Raw genomic sequence first — 22,469 nt, 5'->3', positions numbered from 1 at the left:
AAACATCTGATCCTGTGTATGTCAGCTAATCTTAGTCAGCAGCACTTTGGTCGACAAAATTTGCTGCTTCAAATCCTACTGCAGGCTCTGAGCACTAATCGAGGTTGATGTTCCAGTGCATTGAGGCAAAATAGCATTGATTTTGGAAGACGTGTCAATACTGAAATCCCACTCTCTCAACAGGTGTTCTATTGGTTCAGGTGGATATATTTGAAGAGCAATGTGTTCTCATGTTCCATTCAGAATTCTCATGAAACCAACAGATTAAGTAGTAATTTACCTTTTCAATTTGTAGGATTATATTTTATGCAGACTAACTACTGCATTTATCTACATAACGCCAACCTCACATTAAAAGTAATTCCCTGCTTGGGACTACAAGAGGATCCTCAATTTTAAATGAGAACATAAGTTAAAGCAAAGCTTAAGGTCTTTACCTAAGATTGCCATATAAATTCAATTCTGTATTTTACTGCTAATTCTCATGAGAAGCACAATGTTAAAGACATGGAAACAAAGACTCTCATTGTGATTATTTCTGATGCTTTAGTACTGTACAGGGTGATTTAATTGTCATTACATTTTTTAGGAAGTAAAGATGATAAGCTGGTGATTTTGGTTCTGGACTGTAAACCCTAAATTGATGTGCTAAGTTCTAACATTTTAAACTGCAAAACTGAATTTTGTTGAAACCTAATATGATCATAAAGCTGTGATAGGTTATAAATTTCCAACTGAAAAATGCTGGCGATCAGAGCAGGTCAGGCAGCATCCATTGAGAGCAAGCAAGTTAACATAGAGTCTAAAGGACACTTCATCAGAGCTGACGTGAAGTGTGGAGTGGGCAGCATTTATGCAGTAGTGGAGGGTGGAGGATGGGGGTCAGGGATGCTGGAGGACAAAGGATGATAGTTCAGATTCCAATTACCTTTTAAAAGGGCACTATTGCTAAATGTGACTTCTATCCCATACTACATTGGTAAACTCTGAATATCTATGGTGCAATATTGCATTGCAAGTGGTACTCTTAACCCAGGAACACAATGAAAATCACTAATTATTTTATAAAATAAACCATTGCTGGTCTATTACAGTAATAACTTAGTTTAAAGTAACAGCAAATCAACAGTGTGAATTGGTACCACAGACTATGCATACTGAGGAGGTTGGGAGGTCCAAGCAGAATGGAGTTAGGTCATTTTCCAAATATTAATGTGTTATATCAACAAGGAAAGGAGTAAAGCAATGCTCAAAGCTATTATATGTAGTCTAGTTTTACTAATATAAAGTAGATAATGGAACTGATCACAGCAAATGGGATATTAAAAATTGTTACAGCACTCTGAATGTCAGAGTGCCAGTTTCAATTGCACAGCACCAGCCTCAGAGTCTCAGTTTCAGATGAACACAATTTAATGAACTAACCTGAAGGGACAAGTGTTATCAGTTTTGAATTCGACTCAGAAGTTAGTGAATAATGCAGTATCAGTGAACATCAGAAGAGAAAGGGAAAACTGGCAGCCATTGAGGATCATGAAATAAAATTTATATAGCTATAGAGGAAATTAAAACAAAAAGGTAGAAAATAGAACAGAATACAAGGAAAGACAAAAAGGATACCTTGTTAATATATCATTTTGTTGTAATTTATACATTTGTGTAAGTTAACATTCGAAAGTGGTACTAACGGCAATTTTCTGGAATTTCATTTTAGAAACAGATATTACAAGTGAAATGAATATTAGTCAGGAGAAAACCTCCCTGGTGTTAAGCACAGTTCGTGAAAATGTTACCTCCAAACACTGAATCCACATTCACTATGACCAGGATCTAAACTCGGCATCCAGCAATGCAGAGGTGAAGCACAGAGCAGTCTCCACCCCCCCCCCACATCAAATGCTGCAAAGAAAAAATATGCAGTCTCCAAACTGCATCAGATCCTATCTTGGTGCTAGTTACTGAATCGCATGCCCATGTTATAAGGCACTGAACCTTAAAAGCTGTCAAAAGTCTGGGATTCAAACCTATTGAATGCCAAATAGAGCCAGGTACTCAACCTCACTGAACACTTCAAACTCAAGAATCCCAATTGCAATGTTCTGGAAATAACTTTATTAACAATAATGATAAAAACGAAGTTACAATACTGAAAACAAAAAAAAAGCAGTATACACAAAATATACAGATGAAAGTATTAAACTATCAGATGTAAAAAAAAATCAGCTCCACAGACACTAAAAAAATCAAACCCTAAACACGCAGTGAAGCTGAATAAGTAGTCCCTGATGCAGAAAGAGTTAAAATTACCAGAGAACTTTTCACCTCCAAATAACACCAAAATTATACTTTTGTCTAACTTTAAACTTTTGTCTATTTTTCAAGGTCATACTTGAGACACAAAATAGTATGCATAGACAGGAAACGAATAAAAATCCTAGAAAATTTCAGGTTTTAAAATAAATGCAAGAGGCACGTAGTTGAGGATTCTAGCTGTTGTTCTGAGCGGACTCGAATATTCTACTACCTCAATGCAAAGTGCAATTAATATCAATGAATCTGTCATAACTGAGTCCAGTTCTACGGAATTTGCACTGTACTAGAATCAGGTCATTTGTCATTTAAAAAGAAGTCCCACAGAAAAGTCTTGGTGTCAAAAGATCTGAAAAAGGTTTATGGCACAGTGACAAGTCACAAGTCCTGTACTGTGAAAGCTTATAAAATGATGGAATTTCTGAAAAAAAATCTCTTTTCTTGTGTAAATATAAAGTAATTTTTCAAAGTTAATAGAAGTATAAACTGAAACACAAGGCAACTGTGCTTAAATTACACCTCTGCTCACCTCTTCCAGGGATGTTGGCTGCCACACTCATGGCAGATATTTCAAATTGAATGGACTCACCTTTATGTCATGAAGCTGCTCCAGTTATTTTCGTATGAGCCAAAAAATACCAAAATCTTGAAATTAAGACTGCTCATTCTGCTCTATTTCTTACGTTCTTAAGAATTGTAAACAGCATTCACTCTAATGTGCAGAGATATCTGGAGGCTAAGTGCACTCTCTTCTGGACTGACAATACCAAACACTTCCGCAGATCCCACAGCAAATGAAAGCATCAGCTGGAACTGAAAACTTCCATTTTATAAAACCACATGACAGTTTTGAATGATAATTTACTGTTTTCAGAATTCATTTAGGTGAGTGGATCTAGGAAGTCACAATACCAAATGGTGACTTCTAGATTATTTAATCCTTTAACTGCTGTACTACCAATTGTGACCAGATAATTGTGTAAGTGCATGATTTATAGATTCGGCACATACCTGAGTGGAACTGGGAAGATGTTATTTACATGTTAATGGCTTGAATATTAGTCTTTTAAATGCCACAAAACATTGGGAACTGCATCTGTGCACTCTAGACATTTCATAAGATAATCCATCAGTATTGTTTGGAGGAATATAAAGGTGGTTATGAAGAGTTGAGGCCACATCACTTCAGCATGTGACACACCTGCTCCCATCCTTCAAATCTGATTGACAAACTACTCAGTTAGGTTTAATGGCATTCAACCTAGCTTCCCTCAAATGCTGGGCAGAAGAGTATAGAGTATAACAGGGTCCCTCAAACCATCGAAAGAAGGGAACAGAGTTCTCACAAATGTTGTTAAAAAACTCTTGTCAATGGAAAACAGGAGAAAATGCCTTTAAATGGAAAATTTCACCTGAAAAAATGTTGCTGCTATAAAGTGACATATGGGTATACCATGTAGTTTGTGTCAGTATAGTGTGGGTGTGTTCTATATATGGTTGTGTTCACAGGTCAACTATGGCTGTTTTTGTTATTGTTCAACTTGCATTTTGCTATTCATGTGTCTAAATAATCTGCTCTTACCTGGGCCCTCAAAAGGTAATAATTTGGAGTGAATCGGGTCATTAGCAGCAAGCGGAATTAGATAGAGGTCCTTGATGTGTCTGGCGTTATTTGCCACCACGCCGAAGCGTCCCCGGCTATTGAAGTAGGAGTACAGCGAGATGTAGGTGACTTCCTCTTCCTCCGTGGCTGGGTGAAACCGAATTAGACAGACCTCCTGCATTCACCATGGTAAGGAACAGAAAGAAAAAGGAAAAAAAAACTTAAAATAAAAGCCAGACTGGAACTGTAACAAGTAGCCCCATTGTCTCAAGGAATCCCTTGTCCCCCGAATTTCAACAATCACAAGAGTTTAGAACCAGAGGAACAGGAGACCACCATCCTGCCCTTCAAGTTTGTTCCACCATTTAATGAAATCATGATTGATCTGTACCTCAAATATTTTGGCCTGGCAAACTCTGCTTAGGTACACACACAGAAATGTGCCATGCTGCACAATGTTCTTATCAAGCTGCACTGCCTGCATGAGTGTGCCTTGTAAAGTTAACTCCTTGAACATATTTTTCAATTACATACAAATTTGTCCAAGCTTTTTACTAGCAATATTTGCCTATATAAAATGTGCAATGCAGAGCTTCCAGGAACAAAAAAAACTTTTAAAACTCTCATCTAAGCTGAGCTGAATAACTACAGGAATTAATTTAAAGCCATTCCGCATTACCTTCTCTCTGATGTTCGTCAGTTGCTTATTTCATTCATAGCAAGCAGTAATTTCCAAGTAAAATCCTATTGACACTTCCTGATTTAAGTGGTAAGGCAAAATTTAGATGCATGCAACTTGGAGCCAGAAACTGGTTCTCCAACGATCTGATTGACTAAAATGATTAATATGGTTCTGCATAAATAGCTCTATCTTATTTCTCACCTTAGCGTCCACTCAACACAGCATCCCGTTACGATCTGCAGTACTCCAACTAACAACATTTTCTTTCACCTCTGCATTTAATCTTTGGGCTTACAATTATAAAGCAATTCAAAGGCCTCAGCAAAGTTTGTCCCTATATGTAGTCACTTACCCTTGAATGAGTACATCTCTGCAGATGTGAGATGCAAATCTTTAATAGCTGAAGGTTCATGAATTTCAGTAGCTTTCTATGCAAAATGCATTCTGTGAACCAGCCACAAGTGACTGTGATTATAGGTTAAATAGTACTCATAAACTGGTTTTGATGTGGTCAGTTTCTGGACTGGCCCTCAATAACCTCACACAATTGGCCGAACAGGATGACAGCCAGAATAGCTGAATTAGTTCAGCATGGTTTGATGCAGCTTCTAAAAGCTTAAAACACTTCAAATTGTTTAAGGAATGGACTGAATGGAAAAAGAAATTTCTAAGAGTCGATACAATTTGTATAGCAACGCCCAAGGTGGTTTGGGATATTTTATATCAAAACATGTCATAAGAATGCACATTTTGTATTTAAAAATCACCAAACCTAAAACACTAAGTTTCATCTCATAAAACAAAAGTCTTCTGGTCCATTTTAAAATAATGTATCATGAAATCACCAAATAGCTTAATTAGCTAAATACACACTTATTACTCATTACTTGAGAATGACAGTTTAGCCCTTAAAGAACTCATGAGCATTTTTACCAGATTTCCTTTGATACCAATTCCTAAAATCATCTAATTTTAGATTCACAATGGCATCATCTTACACAGTCAAACACTGCAAGCATAACATATATCAAGAATTACTATCCTTCAGGAACCAGTAACTGCTGTTGGGGGGGAATGTTTGCTGCAACGCATGTAGACAAGTTCGCAGACAGGAACTTGCAGAGGAACCAAAGTCAACAGTTTTAGCTTTTTCCTTTAACTGGTTAGAATTTTGGACATTCAGAGAATGTTGCTCTTAATAGTGTTCTTAACACACTCCAAATCTAAGCAAAAAATAAAAGCTGATATAGGCATTCCCTGCTTTTCAAACGTTCACTTTATGCCAATTCGCTTATATAAAAGACCAACATTTGTACTTGTTTTCACTAACCAAAAGAGGGTTTTTGCTTTTACGAAAAAAGTACATGCAGCAAGAGTGGCTCCACCAAGCGCCTTCCCTGGAATTGTTAATAGTTGACCCTCTTCTCCTATACCCCTCACCATCCAACCTCCGACGACTCAGCCTAACATACAGTCATCACCCACCACCCCTCAGCCTTCCAGTGTGCTCACTATCTTCCCTATTCTGGTGAGTGAAACTACACTGTACATACATTATTTCTACTTTATAAAGGTTGTGTATTTATCATATTCTTGCTTTTACTATATGTTAGTGTCATTTCAGGTTTTGTGTGTTATTTGATATGATTTGGTAGGTGTTTATGGATCTGGGAACACAAAATTTTTTCCCACATAAATTAATGGTAACTGCTTCTTCTCTTTACGCCATTTGGCTACAAAATGTTTCATAGACTCACTACTTTCAGACACCTATACATCATGACAGATACCAACTGTGCAACAAAATGCATCTTAGCTGAAAGGCAGAGTTTAAATGTTCACAAGAATAGAAATTCTGCTGTAAAGTGGAGTTTCAAATCCAACCAGCATGCTGTTACATGTGGTTATCCAGGAAGGTTGAAAGTATGTTTGTTTAAAGTCACTCTATTTAACACTATTCCACTGTAATGTTGGTAATTTAATTAGACTTGTAACCTTTTTGGGCATAGCAAGATTTTTGTCAACCTTGTTTCCAACACAATCTAATGTGTAGTTTCCTAATTGTGGAGCTACAGCCACTTCCTCCTTCCTGACCTTGAAGTTGTGGCCTCTTCTCTGGACCCACCTCCCCGATTCACCTGTGCACTGTTTCCCTCTCCTGGACCTGTGTTCTCATTCAAGATCCAGGTAAAATCCAAAGCTACAGCTCTGATGTCTTAGAAGTGTGACTCTCATTAGTTCAGAAGTGTTAGGTCTTTTACAAATCAATTCCCCCCCTTTCCCCCCACCCCCCCACATGATCTCCAGAGTTATGCCCGCCACATCAATCTCACATGTTCTGAAAGTTCATGAGATGATCAGGAAAATTTGTGGGACTTCACTTATAATCAGGATTTTCAGAAACATAACCACAATTTTTCTGTAGATTTACAGTCCTAGCACTGGGTCATTTTGAAGAATTTATTCAAGAAATCTGCTTTTGGTGATCTCCAATTACAAAGGCAATGATACTATCACAATCTCAAATCTCTAACAGTTTTCCAAATCTACTAACAGTGGAAGAGATAATGCATACAGAATGCTTCTGGCTTACTGTGCTGGTCAGAAGAGAATGGTCCAGAAATTGTTGAATAGATGTTTTTAGAATCAGCTGACAAGTGTGAATAACTGTTTCTTACAATAGAAAAAATAAAACAATTACATTTTTGCAAGACAGATAGAGTATAGAGATGTACAGCATGGAAACAGATCCTTCGGTCCAACCTGTCCATGCTGACCAGACATCCCAACCCTATTAGTCCCACCTGCCAGCATCTGGCCCATATCCCTCCAAACCCTTCCTATTCATATACTCATTGTGAACAGTTGGAAATCTCCAATTCCTTTATAGATGGAATAAAAGTAATGGAACATAGTAAATTTTATATAACATTACAAAAACATTTATAACATTATAACAATGACGTTGACAAAACTATAGTACTATACCTTGGAAAGAGAGGACTTCAGTTTTCCTACGTAATCCCAGACTGTGTGGGGTGAAATTCTGCCACCGATGTGAATTGTATCTGGCAAATCCTAAAAATACATGCAAACACTTATATATTTTAAACATACAAAAAATAAATAAATTCTGCAACATAGGGGTGACATAGTGGCTCAGTGATTAGTTCCTGCCTTGTGCGACTGTCTGTGTGGAGTTTGCACATTCTCCCTGTGTCTATTTGGTTTCCTCCAGGTGCTCAGATTTCCTTCCACAGTCCAAAGACATGCAGGTTCAGTGGACTGGCCATGCTAAATTGCCTATAGTGTTAGGTGCATTAAGTCAAGGGTAAATATGAGGAATGTGTCTGGGTGAGTTACTCTATGTTTCTATGCCTGTTTCCATACTGTAGGGAATCTAATCTAAAAGGTAGGTTACAGCAGACAGTTCATGGGATGTGGGCATCGTTGACTCAGCCAGCTTTTATTGCTAATACCTAATTGCCCTGAAGGTGGTGGTTCTGAGCTTGATGGACTACGGTCTTGGGGGTGCAGGGACATCCACATCACTGTTAGGAAGGGAGTTCCAAGATTTTGACCTAGTGGCAGTGAAAGAACTGCAATATAATTTCTAGTCAGGGTGGCAAGTGGTTTGTATGCAGGTGGTAGTATCCCCATAGATTTGCTACCAGTGTACTTCGAGATGGTTGAAGCTACAAGTTTGAAAGGTGCAACTGAGGAAACCTTGGTGAATTATTGCAGTGCATCCTGTAGACATTACAGAGTATTTCCACTGTGTGTTGGTAGTGAAAGGAATGTATGCTTAAAGGCAGTGGATAGGGTTAAACCACTACTTTGTCTGAGATGGTGTTGAGCTTCTCGAGTGCTGTTGGAACTGCACTCATCCAGGTAAGTGGGGAGCATTCCATTAAATTGTTGACTTGTGCCTTGCAGACAGTGGACAAGGAATGGGGAAACAGAAGGCAAGTTACTTACCGCAGAATTCCCCCACTCTGACTTGCCTCTATAGCCACAGTATTAAAATAAATTGCTACGGTGAGGGCAATGAAAAAGGTGAAACCAATCAAGCTGAAAATTAATAACCTCACAACCACTTTTTAAAAAAAGTATCACTAGCCATGTCTTTTCTCCTTTTAACTTTGGGGAACTTAAAACAAAAGAGACACATCAAAATCTTAAGCTACGGAGGCCCTTTCTGGAGAAATCCAAACAAATTATTTAATCACAGACTTGAAAGGACCTAGGAAAATATCAACTTCATGAAGTTACTTGGCTGAATACAGTTTAAGTTGGTGCTGAATGACACAAAGAAGACATACTTTCACCACCCCAACTACTTAACAGACCTTGTACTCTATATCATCCTAAACATAACTGAGGTGCACTAAACACTGCCTTGCTCGAGATGATTAGCACTGCTGCTTCACAGCGCCAGAGACCCGGGTTTGATTCCAGCCTTGGGTGACCGTCTGTGTGGGTCTCCTTTGGATGCTCAGGTTTCCTCCAAATGTGCAGGTTAGCTGAATTGACCATGCCAAATTGCCCCTAATGTTCAGGGATGTGTAGATTAAGTGCATTAGTCAGGGGTGATAATAGGGTAGAGGAATGGATCTGAGTGGGTTACTCTTTGGAGGGTCGGTGTGGATTTGTTGAGCCAAAGGGGCCTGTTTCCACACTGTAAGGATTCTATGATCCTAAAAATGTGAATAAATTCAAATTTAGCTTCCAGTTTCCATAATTATTCATACAGAAACAGAAGTCGACCATTCAATCAGTTGAGGATATCCTGCCATTCACTACAATCATGGCTGATCAAACACTTCAATGTCTTTCACTGACTCCAACACCATGACCGTGTAAGTTGTTAGTAATCAAAAACCTATCAATCTCGACATTAGGCATACTCAAAGACCAAGCTTCCAAAGCCTAAGGTAAACAGTTCAGAATTCAATTATTATTTATCACTATTCTCATGCACAGAATAGAAAATATTCTTTTGCTCCACTGATTCAGGAATCTTAATTTTCTGAGATGCAAATGAAGTATATCCAATTGTTTATTGGTCCTAAAACCTTAACGTAAGATTAGATTCCCTCTCCAGCCCATACCTTCCCATCCTTCATGGCAGAATAGACCAGGATAATTAATTAGTTTTAACATGGCCATGTGTACAGACTGAAGGTTCCTCTAGTCTAGCCGTCACCAAACTGTTGCAGGATTTTCCTCAGTCAGCAAACGGGAACTTTGCGATATTCAGGCTTACAGTCAAGATTAAGTAAGCAACTAAGCTCAACTGTTGAGCTTTCAGCACAGGCTCAGTATAAGATGGAGCTTGAAAATGATGTCGTTCATGGCATTTGTCTAAAGGACATTCATCATCTAGGCCCAAGACAGAAAGGTTGGTCAATTCAATGATGTGCTGTTTGTTGAATTTTACATCAGCAATCAGTCAATGCCATTTGCAATGGGGGGAGAACATTTATTAGATTTGATAAGAGAGGGGGGAATAAGAGGAGTTTCATACCTCTACGAGATAGTCAATCGACCCAGAGACTGGATAAGCTTTAGTGACAAACTTTGCTACACCATGCATGTTGATAAATCCCTTCCAAATAGCATCCAGGTGAGACAGGAACAGTGAAGTGTCCAATTCAGCTGGGGTCTTTGCCTCTGAAACCCTGGAACAGGAACGGTATTAGTTAGGTAAACCTGGTGACATCATCGTAAAATGCCTTGGATATAACATTTACCCAGAATCCATTTCCTTATAACTTTAAGACTGACATTCACTCAGTCTTTGTTGGAGCATTCAAGTTACATGCTCAACATTAACAGTACCTATATATATTTATTTGAGGTCCATTTGAGCCCTCTTAATGCATTTTGCTTGACTTAAAAAAATCAGGTAGAATGATAATATAGCGATATGGTGATCTGCCTTTTTTTTCCAGATGTTGATCAGAACATAACTGTTGAACCAAAGTCCAAATAATTTTCCCATTATTAACCTGACAGTGGCATGATATAATGGTGATGGAATTGTTGACTAAACATTGTCGTCAATCTCAATTAACTAACCTAAAAGGCTGTTGAAAAAGCTCAGTACTGAAGATCTTTTGGAACCATTAAAGATATATCTCATTTATATCTGAATGAATCAATGTGAACTGGTAACCGCTTCCACCACTTCCCTGCAGGAAATCTATTCAATGCATGAAGCACACACACACTAAACCAATCAGGTAGAATACTAAATCAACCCATTGATTGCAAGACTTACAGGGTAACATTGGTTTCTGCACTCTACTTGATATTACTTCCTGAAGTAAATGGAGATGGAATATCAAACATTGAGCAAACCTCATTTCCTCCAGCCCAGATGTTTCTTGTCTGTATAATTCCTAAATTATCCTATTTAGCCTTGCTGTCTCCCACCTACGTTAGCATTCAAGGATCTACAAATGTATCAGCTAGGGTTTCAATAACTTTACCTGCAATGGATGTCAAACTCATAGGTCTTCAATTTTCTGGACTCCTTTTGCTGGCTTTTAATTGAACTGATTTTCATACCCAGGAGGGAAGGCAGCAGTGGTGCAGTCCTTTGAAATATCTACTTATATTTGATCTGTACCGAAAGTCCATTTACCTCCTTTAAGGCCATAAGAAATAGGAACAAGAGTAGGCCATTTTGCCCCTCGAGCCTGCTCCACCATTCAATAGGATTATGGCTGATCCAAAATCGTTCCTGCCTTCCTTGCACGTTTCCACCTGTTCCCTGGAACACTCAATTCACTGTCTGATCAAGAATGTCACTCTTAAATATATAGAAAGATTCTGCCTGCACAGCTCTCTGAGACAAGGAGTTTAAAAGATTCTCAATACTCAGCAGAAACTTCTTACCTCAATCATAAATTGGCACCCCTTTAATCTGAGACTATGCCTATGATCCTAGACTCTCCCATGAGGCGAAACATCTTCTCAGCATTTACCCTTCAAGCCTCTTATAATTCTGCATATTTCTTTGCTACATTAATAGTCAAGCTAACAAAATCTATAAAAATGCAGTGAGAACTGCCACAGTCCCAGGGGACCACAGGCTACTCTATTGACTTGCAGTCACTTTAACCTGAGTGTCACCACCTCCCAGGCAAGAGGCATGGTTGAAACACCATCATGGTGACCTCAGCTGATACTGTATTTGACCTGAGCTAACAATTGCCTGTCAGATCAACCCTAATGGGCTGAGGAGCCATAGCCTTTTGGAAGAGGGAGGTCCAGATTTCCTACACTTTGATTTTTTTTTAAATTGAAAGTATAGATTGGATCTCACTAGACCCAACATGAAAAAGAATTACAGTAGTTTTGGGATTCTCTGCACAACAAAACTCTGCCTGTACCCCTTCCAGTCCTGGTCCTTCAGTTTTATAAATATTAAATTTAAATCTGGCATAGTTTTGCTTCACCCCATCCCAAATTGTTTCCAGCCTTCTAGTTCTCCCAACCTTTCCATTTTTTTGTGGCATTTTATCTATACACCCAGTGTTTTACATTTGGCAGTGATGACCCTAAGCTCTGCTATTCCCTCCATAAACTACTTTGCCTCTCCATTCTTAAGACCCTGCTAAAAAGCATTTTGAACTGATTTTTGATTATAGTCAAATTTCCTTTTCTTTGATTTAGCACAATACAGTGATGCTGTTGTTGGAACAAAATTGGATAGTCATTTGTCCAGTTGGTAGTTACCCAGCATCAAGTAAAAATTGTTAAGGTCAAGTTTAACTTGGGAAGGGTCACGAGGCATTTGATACATTTGTTTCAATGTGGAATGACAACATGCAAAATGCACTTCAATCTTCCCAACTGTGCAGGAGTGTACACTGTGACGGAGCATTTTCAGGAGTTTGATTCACCAATGCAAAATTCCCTTTTTCTCAAAGGCAGTTATGGTTTATTACGCTTATTGCACTTTCTAATCAATCAAGCCTATGTCTCTGTCAGAACAATTGTGGCCAACATTGTCCAACATTTTGACTGAGGGTAACAAGTGTTGTTCTAAACATGATATCTAAAGATGCGTCAACTTTGGTGGGAGCACAACTTAGTTCATCAGTATCATACCTAAGCTCCAAAAGTTAAACTACAGGAGGAGATTATACAAACTATGGCTGTATTCCTGAGAAGTTAGGAGATTTAAGGGGTGAACTGATTAACTTTTCACTTCATTAAAGGACAGATGGGCTACAGAAAGAAATTACTTCTGTGGTCTGGAAAGGTGACAGATGAAATCCAGTCCAAAAACAAGGGCTGGACTTTTCAGGACAGGGAGTAAGAAACACTTGTACGCAGAAATTGTAGGTTTCTAACACTTTTCCTCAAATAAAATTAAATTTTGAATCTTACAGTGATCAGATATCCAAAGATATTAAAGGATATGAGCAAATGAGTCTACAGACAGGTTACACATCAGCCATGATCTCAATGAATAGGGTCAAAGGGTTAAAAAGCCTCTTCCCATTCCAATGTTGGATATCTTGGAAAAAGTAATAAAACAAAAATGTGCAAGTCCAGAAGTATTTTAACAACTGCTCACAACAACTACTCCAAATCTCACATGTTATGTTTTAGTCATAATGGGAATTTAGGATGGGAGAGAAAGAATAAGGATAAGAAATGGTTTTTGATAGTTCCAGTAAAAGAGACAAAATGAGTTTTGAAATATTATACAAAATCAATTATGATGTCTTGCTGTGTCAAGTTCAATTCTTGCTTTCCTTTTGGGACAAAGGTTATTGCTAGTCTTTGTTGTGAATCGGAGTGTGAATGTGCATCAGCTTGATGCTGTAATGAGTTGGCACTTAAAAAATAATAAAGTTGCCAAAATGGATTTAAGATCCACAACAATGTTTACAAACTATCAGATGAACTGCTGTTTAACAAGGCACTCAGACCAACTTTCATCCCGTCTTGGGGATTATTTTGCATGTAAATCTAACTGGAATGTTGTTCTGACTGGTAGTCTGGACAGTTAAAGATGTTTCCTCCTTATGGGCCTTACACACCTTAATGTTGTTGATGCTGTATAGTTTTGCTCAGGTGCTGTTGATGTTTTTGTAAGTATAGATTTAGGAACTGCAGATGCCAAAATGGATTTTGGTGTCTCCTCTTCCTCCTTTCCACCAACGAAAGTTCTACCCATCACTCTCTCGGAACCTGTGGTACCAACTGAAGACACTGATAATGTAGACTTAGAGACAATGGAGGTGGTAAGCAAAGAAGCTATAGTGACAGATGTTCTCTCTGTCCTGACAACTCCAGTTGGATTAGTGGCTGGTGGTATGAATGAGTTGCTGACAGATTCTGAAGTAGGCTGTGAAGTAACTACATTTGTAGCTGTAGTGACTATTGAAGGAGAGGGAAAAGAGGTAATTCCTTGGACTGAACTAGCGCTCTCTTCTGGTGTTGAAACAGTCACTGTTGCTTTGCCTTGTTCTTGCTGACGCCTCATATCAGACTTGGATTTCATTTTTGGTTCGGCTTTTTTGGTTACCACTTTCGGCTTCTTAGGCATTGGTTCATCTTCTGAGACTTGAACTTTTCCTGATGGGAGCAAAGTAGCAAAAGGTTAAAGGTTTGGGATTAATCTTACTACAGATATGACTTAAGCTCCAGCTAACTGGCATTAGCCCTAAAATGAATAGGCTGAATTTATACCCATTTTATTATTTCCATAATTCACTAAAGTTCATATGCATGCTGGTTAGCTTTAAGTCACATTGAACAGAGCCAAATGGGGAAAAAAGTGGAATTAGTTGTCAGCAAGATTTATTACTTAAAGTTTCATATTCGTTGGGAGCCATTTAGTTGGGAAGATATAAGTTTCAAGTTTGTGAAGCTTCCAAAACTCAAACACATTGGATAGCTCAGTAATGGGCAGAACATTGGCTCAGTGGTTAGCACTGCTTTTCCATAGTGGAAGAGACAAGGGTTCAATTCACCCTCATGCAAATGTCTGTGTGGAATTTTGTACATTGTCTGTGTTTGTGTGGGTTTCTTCCAGGTGCTCTGGTTTCCTACCACAGTTCAAAGATGTGGGGATTAGGCGGATTGGCTGTGCTAAATCACTCAGTGTACCAGGATGTGCAGGCTAGGTGGATTAGGCATGGGAAATGCTGGGTTGTAGGGATAGGGTAGGTGGGTGTGTCTGGTTGGGATGTTCTTTGGAGTGACAGTGTGGACTCGATGGACAAATGGCCTGCTTCCACTCTGTAGGGATTGTATGATGAATTAAACATTCAATAAAGGTACAGATGTAGTGGGTACATCTTGCTTTGCTGTGAAATGGGATAGATGGATTTAACCGAATCCTACTAACCATGCAAGCCCTAACACTACACAATAAGCATCAACTATAAACCATTATTGGATATTATGGGTGCATCTTACCAAGGACATGCACAATGGCAGCTTCTCTCTAATTTCAGTGTATATTGCTCTCTCAATTTTCAGTTCATTCAATGTCATGAATGGAATACTTGAGGCAAAATACCAACTTTCTGATAATCTGTTTGCTGTGAGAGGTTTTTCCAGAAATGTTAATCCAGAAGATTCAGTCCTACATTTATCACAAATTATTTTTACAATGTTACAGACTATTGTTATTTATGTATTACTGTCCATCATACTCCATGAACCAAAATAGATTTATACAAAATATGAGCCTACAATCCAACTAGAAGTGCAAGACTGCTCTGTTATGTGGTAGACAATGTGTGAAACATTGAATATGGTTGCATTAGTCCCTCCGTGGGTGGCCGATATTGGGACTTCAAGTTATGATGTGGAATATAATGCCTAAAAGCAGTGCTGGAAGCTGATTCAATAGTGAATTTCAAGAGGAAACTGGATAGGTATTTGAAAAGGAAAAACCTGCAGGTCTACATGGAAGAGCAGAGGGGAGCAGGACTAATTGGGGTAGCTCTTGTTAACATCAGAAGATATACTGATTATGTCTATTGTGTATAGTTATTTGCATTTTAATGAGAGTAGTGATTACTTAATTCTGCTTTTGCTCTCAACACAACTGTTGCACAGTATTACATTGATCAAAACGTTCATGACGAATCTTGAAAATGTTTTTTGTGCTGTATACCTGTGCAGATTCTGCAGTTCAGGTCAAATAGGTGAGCTCGGTGTTCATCCGTTGTGTCTTTAAGCATGCTGCTGAAGATGTCAGGTAGCGGATGGCTAGTCTTCTGGGCAGGACGGATATCTTCCTGCTCCTGAGAAAAATAAACTTCAACTGGATGAAAGAAGCTGGGCAATGGTAAAAATACAATGAAACACTTGCAACTACAACATCTAGCAAATAAGCACAGCAGACAGCAAAACACAGAACATTTGAACACTTTATACTGCAATTTTTTTAAACTCAATGATCTTGAACATACCATGGTGAAAGCAGATTCAAAGCTAACTTCCAAAATTTAACTTAACAGAATCACAGAACAGGAGGAACAGGTTAGAGACCAGCTCTACATCAAATATGATCAGAGCTGGTCATCCAACTCTATATTCTGTTCTGACTTTCTCCCTATTCCCTTTGATCCATTTAGCCTAAGAATTATACCTAAATCTATAACTCTACATCAATTCCTACTTGAATAGGACAAATTTATAGGATGAGGAAAAGAAGCAAGGCAATGGGTTTATTTAAGAACCAGCATTGGGAACTATGGTCCTCCTCCTGTGCAAGAAATATATATTTCGGGAATAAAGCACATTAGGACAACATTTTTAATATTTCTAATCAATTTCACCTACTTTTTTTCTACAATCATGAATTAATGTGAACGAGAACACATCAGCATGCCTGTTTTGCTAGTGACATCCCAATATGACCAGTTGCAATGTAATGATTACAAATAGGTATAAATGCTTGCTTTGCAAGTGACCGCATATCCTGAGGAACAATTACAGAAAACAATTCTTTGAACCACAAATCTCAGGGTTAAACTATAAACAAACACCCAAACTTTTTAATTTTAGAGGGTTCATTGCTAAGCATCAAATTTTGTCTTGCACTAAACACCTGTAGTTCTGGCTGAATTAAGTCAATCAGCATATACCACTGATCTTGAAACCTCCCCCAGTTATTTTCCAAACACAGATTTTTATCTAAACTGAACACAACTTATTTTCAATATATCTAAAATAATGTAAACTTCAGTAGACAATTTGTTACAAGAGTCAGTATCACTGCCCCAACCAAAGACTCAGCATCTGTTTACTGAACAATTTTAAAGGAGCAAGAGAGAAATTAGCGAGGAAAAAAACCTGGAAGCAGGTGTGAAAAAAGTGGAAAGACAATTGCAAACATAAATGAAAATAAAGACAAAAAGGGTTATACAGAAGTTCAGTTAGAGAACAAGATGGAATAGTTTAAATTGAACAAAAATCTTAACAGCAAGGAACTGGCAAGGTAAAACACACAGGAAGTTCTTCTATAATGTATAGGGATTCAGAAATTTGCAAACCTCTAAAACCAAAATACATATAAAATATTTTAACAACCTAGGTCTACGTCTCTTTTACTGAGATGACAGGACAGAAACTAGATTGAAAGTGAAGACATAATGTGATCGTAATTCTTGAATAGTTATTTCTGATGATGCTGTAGAGATCTTTACCAAATATCTTTCAAAACCTGTCATGCAAATCTTTTACTTTGCTGGCTGGATCTTGCTTAAAACAGTGACCCACAGTTCCACTCTCCATGTAAAGTTCCCTCCATTTTGTGTTTCCACAGCAGCCAGTTTTGTTCAAAATTATAAAATTGTTTTCTCAGTTATCACAAAATACTGAAGAATGAAGATCCTTTACATAGGAATGCTTTGCCACTGTATGAACAATGTGTATTTTAGTGTGCCAGGGTAAGCGTCTAAAAGTAAACTGAAGAATGGTCACTCTTATGGGTAGATTATTCTTTATAGAGCAAGTGTGTCCATGGAAACAGACCCCTTGTCCAACTAGTCCATACCAACCCTGTTTCCAAACTAAAATAGTTCCATTTGCCTGCATTTGGCCCATATCCCTCCAAACCTTTTCTATTCATGTACTTATTCAAATGCCTTTTAAATGTTGTAACTATACCTGCATTCACCATTTCCCCTGACAGTTCATTCCACATACAAATCACTGTGTAAAAAAAAAAGTTGTGTCTCATGTCTGTTTTTAACTCTTGCTCCTCTCACCTCAAAAAATATGTTCCCTAGTCTTGAACATCATCACACGAGGGAAAAAGACGTTTGCTATTAATCTTACCAAAATGCCTCACAATTTTATAAACCTCCAAGAGGTCACCCCTCAACTTCCTATGCTGCAATGAAAGTAGTCCTAGTCTATCCAGCCTCACCATCTAACTCAAACCTTTCTTTTCCAGCAATATCCTGGTAAATCTCTTCTGAACCCTCTCGAGTTTAATAATATCATTTTTTCTTTAAGCAGGACAACCAGAACTGCACACAGTACCCCAGAAGAGGGCCCACCAATATCCTGTACAACCTCAACGAGACATTTCCACCCCTGTAGTCAAAGATGAGAAATGAAGGCATGCATGTCAAATGCCTTCTTAACCACATCTACCAGTGATAAGAATTTCAAAGAATAACATACCCGGGAACCTCTGGGTCTCTCTGTTCACCAACACTAGCCAGGGCTCTGCCATTATTACAAAATCCTGCCCTTGTTTGTTTACCAAAATGTAATACCTCATATTAATCCAGATTGAACTCCACCTGCTATTTTTCAGCCTGTTGACCCATTTCATCAAGATCCCTTTGTAATCTTAACAAAGATTACAAATCTTCTTCACTGCCCACAATACCACCAATATTGAGGTGAATCCACATTAATTTTTGAAAATTAGTTAGGGATGTTAGTCAGCATGGACTAGTTGGACCAAAGGGTCTGCTTTCATGCTGTACGACTATAACTTACTAACCATGCCTCCAATATTCTCATCCAAATCATTGATATAAATGACAAAAGTTGATCTAGTACTGACCCTGGTGGAACACCATTAGTCAAAGGCATTCAATCTGAAAAAGAATCCTCCACCACCACCCTCTGTCTCCTACCATCAAGCCAGTTTTGTATCTAATTTGTCCACTTTGAGTAAGTGTCTACTGAAGTGGTAATAACTACATTAGAAGTCAGCATACTCCTGCAGTTATCTTGAAAGTTCCATGAAATGCAAGAAGCCATTTGTAGTTTGTCAACTCCATCTGAGAAACTTGACCAGCCTGAATTTCCAAGTTTTATCCTTTTGCATTTTGCAAAGATCAATTTTATCTATTGCATAGGTCATCCATTTTCTTTACTTCCCTCTTTTACATTTCCTTTGATCTTTCATTTCAATGATTGTCTGCCACCTACTCAAATGACACAAAAGTATCGTTTCTTGATCTCCTTGATATTACGCATTAATTTCCTATTTGCCACAACCATTTCCTCGTTAGTTTTTCTACACAGATATACAGAACACCCTCCCTCCCATGTGTCCAAACCTCATTAATACCTTGTATATTTTTAATGGCTGTGAGGAATATAACACAATGTGCATATCAGCATCCCCATGCATCCACCTTCCCTCTCCAAAATCTCGATTCTGCTTCTTTGATGTTAAAACATCCTTTGTTCTGAAAAAGCTGATCTTGGCAATTTTAATTCTCTTAAATCTCACAATCACATCTCCCATCACTTGTGATAATCTGTTTAAATTATGTGAATGTTTTCACTTGTTCCATTTTTACTTCCAGGGTTAGGTTGCATCTTTTCACAACTATCTTGGAGGTCTTCACATTCGTCCTTAATCTATATCCTACATTTCTGCTTAAACATTGTTTACAATTTTCTGTAGCCCCTCTTTTGACCTGCAATCAGTTGTGTCATTTGTGTTTCAGTCAACCCAATGTTGCAACCTGATAGATCAACTCTGTCTCAAGATTACTTAAGGACGCAAGTTGAAGAGATTTAGGGATATCAAACATCTCTGTTGCACTCCTCTTTCGATTGAAAAGCAGCCTGACAAGTCACTACCAAATTTTATCACTGCTCAAAGATCCAATACAGATTCAGAGTTATCCTTTCATCACTTCTCAGTTTCTAATTTGTTTAAACATTTCTTATTTCCTGGTAGTGGATTATCAAATTCCTATTCACAGCCTACAAAGCATACATCTATACATTCTTGCACTTCCAGATATCTTTCAATTACTACTCTCAGATGAAAGATACTTAGTTTTTATCCTTTCTTTGGGATCCTGACCAACTACTACGTTATTTCTTTTCAAAATAATTTTCACTATACAATTTGCAAGACTTATTGTCCTGTAGTCAGAACAATTCAGAGCTTTTGGCTTCTTTTAGGATACTTTGGTCCAATTTTTTGCCCATCACAGGGTTTTTAAAAAAAGTCATTTTAAAATCCAGCTCACAAATAATCTGCTCTAATCTTAGATTGGTCATGTTCTGTATTAACAGTTGCTTTGCTTGCAATTACATTCATCATGAGTGGAGTGTAAGTTGGCAGGACAGGTCATGATGAAATATTCATCTATCTTGCATTCTGGAATACTTGCAGTCATTCTTCAATCTGCTAGCTGCTTCAAAATTTTGTTAAACATGTTCACAGATTAAAAGTGATATACTTTGTGCAAGTTATTGGAATCTACTTCTAGAAGGATGTTCATATTAGACTGAACTTCTAAACTGGTTTAACTTTAAAACATTTCAATTACAAGTAAATGTTCTCAGCGCATCGATGACCTGAGCAAGACTAGATTATTCATCTGGAATTGCTGTAAATGACCAGAGTTATTTGTAGCAGACATGTGATTAGTCTGTTTCACTAGTGGGGCATTACAAAGTTAACCATTTAGAGTGGACTGAAGTAATGTGTAGCCCGAGCCACGTATATCTGGCAAATTCCCCTTTGTCAAGAATAAACTGCTAGCTACTTTCTATTGTTAAAAAAAAAGTCATTGCACAGCTGTCATTTTCGTGTCATTGTTTTCCTCATCAAACATACAGAATTCCATTTTACAATGATGGAATAGAAACACTAAACTCTCTAGTTTGCTGCTCCCCTTTGTTTTGGATCATAACAATCTAAACTGTATTATGTTTGAAATTTATAGCATTCAATATTCTAATTGAAAATTACCTTGTTGTTGTCCCTACTGTGAAGGACCTCTGTCTATGGAATACACATTTTGCAGTCTGCACAGTGTGACATCATTGCTAAGTGAATAGCTAAAACTTTTGAAAGGATAATTATTCTTTTCAGCTTGTTACTTTTGAGATAGCATGTGTCTGAGTTCTTCCCAGCCCTATAATAAACAAAATGATATTTCAAGCTGTGCACTGGATTTGATAAGGTAACTAGCTATTTTGTAGTTATTGACAAAGTTAAGCTATCTCCTGAACTGTGTTGAAGAATTTTTATTAGGCTCACAGATGTTGCTCTTTTAATTATGCTGACAAACTCCATTTAATTACCCACTAGTAAAAAGGTAAAATTGCCACAAACCCATTGGACAAGAAACTGGTGGATATTTAACAGACCTCCAGGACAGTAGGTTGAGATGAAGTCCTCATGGTAACCTCAGCCAGTTCAGGAATTAAATCCACGCTGTTACTCTGCAGTGCTAACCCCTGCTCCTAACTATTCTTTGTGTTCAAGTGGATCCCTAGCATGTAAAAATCTCGTTTAACGTGTTCACTGGTCCATGAATGATCTTAGCCCCAATTTACGAGTTGGTTATATGAGTCAAACCAGAATTAAAGCTTGTCTCTTAAAAGTTGGGAACTCAACGTTGGTTGTTACTGTCAGCTCCAGGTGGTCTTAAAATCAAAAGTTGTGTTTTGTTGTTTCTTTCACTTTTATCCACAAAAGAGCTCATTTTACTAGATAAGATTCCTTTTTAGAAAATATTTATTTTTGAATATGCTTTTACTTTATTTTGATGTAACACTTGAGGCACTGGCAGGGATTCTAATCAGTTTTTCAAAACGCACTGTAAGGTCATAACAGGCACTAAGTGCAGAAGCATTTTGTTCATATCTGACATGACCCTGAAGTAATAACTGTATGTGAAGCATTCTCAGTCCTTATAGTCTACATTTTACATTACAGGCTGCCCCAAAGTTGTGCCATATGTTGCTCAATGATCCACAAACATCTGTATCAAGAATGGATCTTCCTGTAGAAGCTGTAGAAGTGAAGATTACCACGTCATGAAGCTTTCGTGTCATATTATTCCTCCATGTTATCGTAGGAGATATCTGAAACAACATATAGTCTACACTGCATACAAAATATTAGGAAAGTAAGAGCAACTAAGAGTAATGGAACAAAATCGTCATCAACATGGCCTTGATGCAGAAAAAGAGGGAGGATTAGATTTTCTGAGAAATGGATTACATGTCAATATAGTGCTGAAGTTATATTTACACCCGTTAATTAATCTCTGTTCAGAATCAGCTCAATTTCCCTCCAGGCATCTTCATTAGATATTGTGGATTTTTCATAATAATAGGATCACATGTAAGCTGTTTGCCTGCATTTTGCTCCAAAGCTGCAGAGTAGTTATGCTGTGTCTACCAATGTAGCTTAGTTAAACATTGGAAGGTTCTGCTTCTTCTTCAAGATATGAATGTGCAGAAATCTCTGGACCCTATCAGAAGAGCTACTGTCTGTCATACAGCAAAGCAGCCTCAATGTTAGGGTTGATGGGGCAAGGTGTGATGGCAATGAGCGCTATTACCACCATCTCCTCATTATCACTAGCAGAGGATACTAAGAAAGCCGAG

At 37.9% G+C, this 22,469-nt stretch overlaps 1 protein-coding gene across 3 annotated transcripts in view; it reads right to left on the bottom strand.

Moving 5' to 3' along the window:
- The window catches only part of LOC140462824 (death-inducer obliterator 1-like), a 176,588-nt gene that overhangs the window by 13,395 nt on the left and 140,724 nt on the right, over positions 1 to 22,469 (bottom strand). For all 3 annotated transcript variants that reach the window (XM_072556167.1, XM_072556168.1, XM_072556165.1), the window contains 5 exons: positions 15,748 to 15,877; positions 13,658 to 14,195; positions 10,123 to 10,276; positions 7,584 to 7,673; positions 3,893 to 4,088 (listed from right to left, as the gene is read on the bottom strand). In XM_072556167.1, the coding sequence (XP_072412268.1) occupies positions 3,893 to 4,088; positions 7,584 to 7,673; positions 10,123 to 10,276; positions 13,658 to 14,195; positions 15,748 to 15,877 (1,108 nt within the window). The remainder of the gene's footprint in view (positions 1 to 3,892; positions 4,089 to 7,583; positions 7,674 to 10,122; positions 10,277 to 13,657; positions 14,196 to 15,747; positions 15,878 to 22,469) is intronic.

Source organism: Chiloscyllium punctatum, chromosome 37, assembly GCF_047496795.1.
Source record: "Chiloscyllium punctatum isolate Juve2018m chromosome 37, sChiPun1.3, whole genome shotgun sequence".
Classification (NCBI taxonomy): domain Eukaryota; kingdom Metazoa; phylum Chordata; class Chondrichthyes; order Orectolobiformes; family Hemiscylliidae; genus Chiloscyllium; species Chiloscyllium punctatum.
This window is presented reverse-complemented; position numbering and strand designations above follow the sequence as displayed.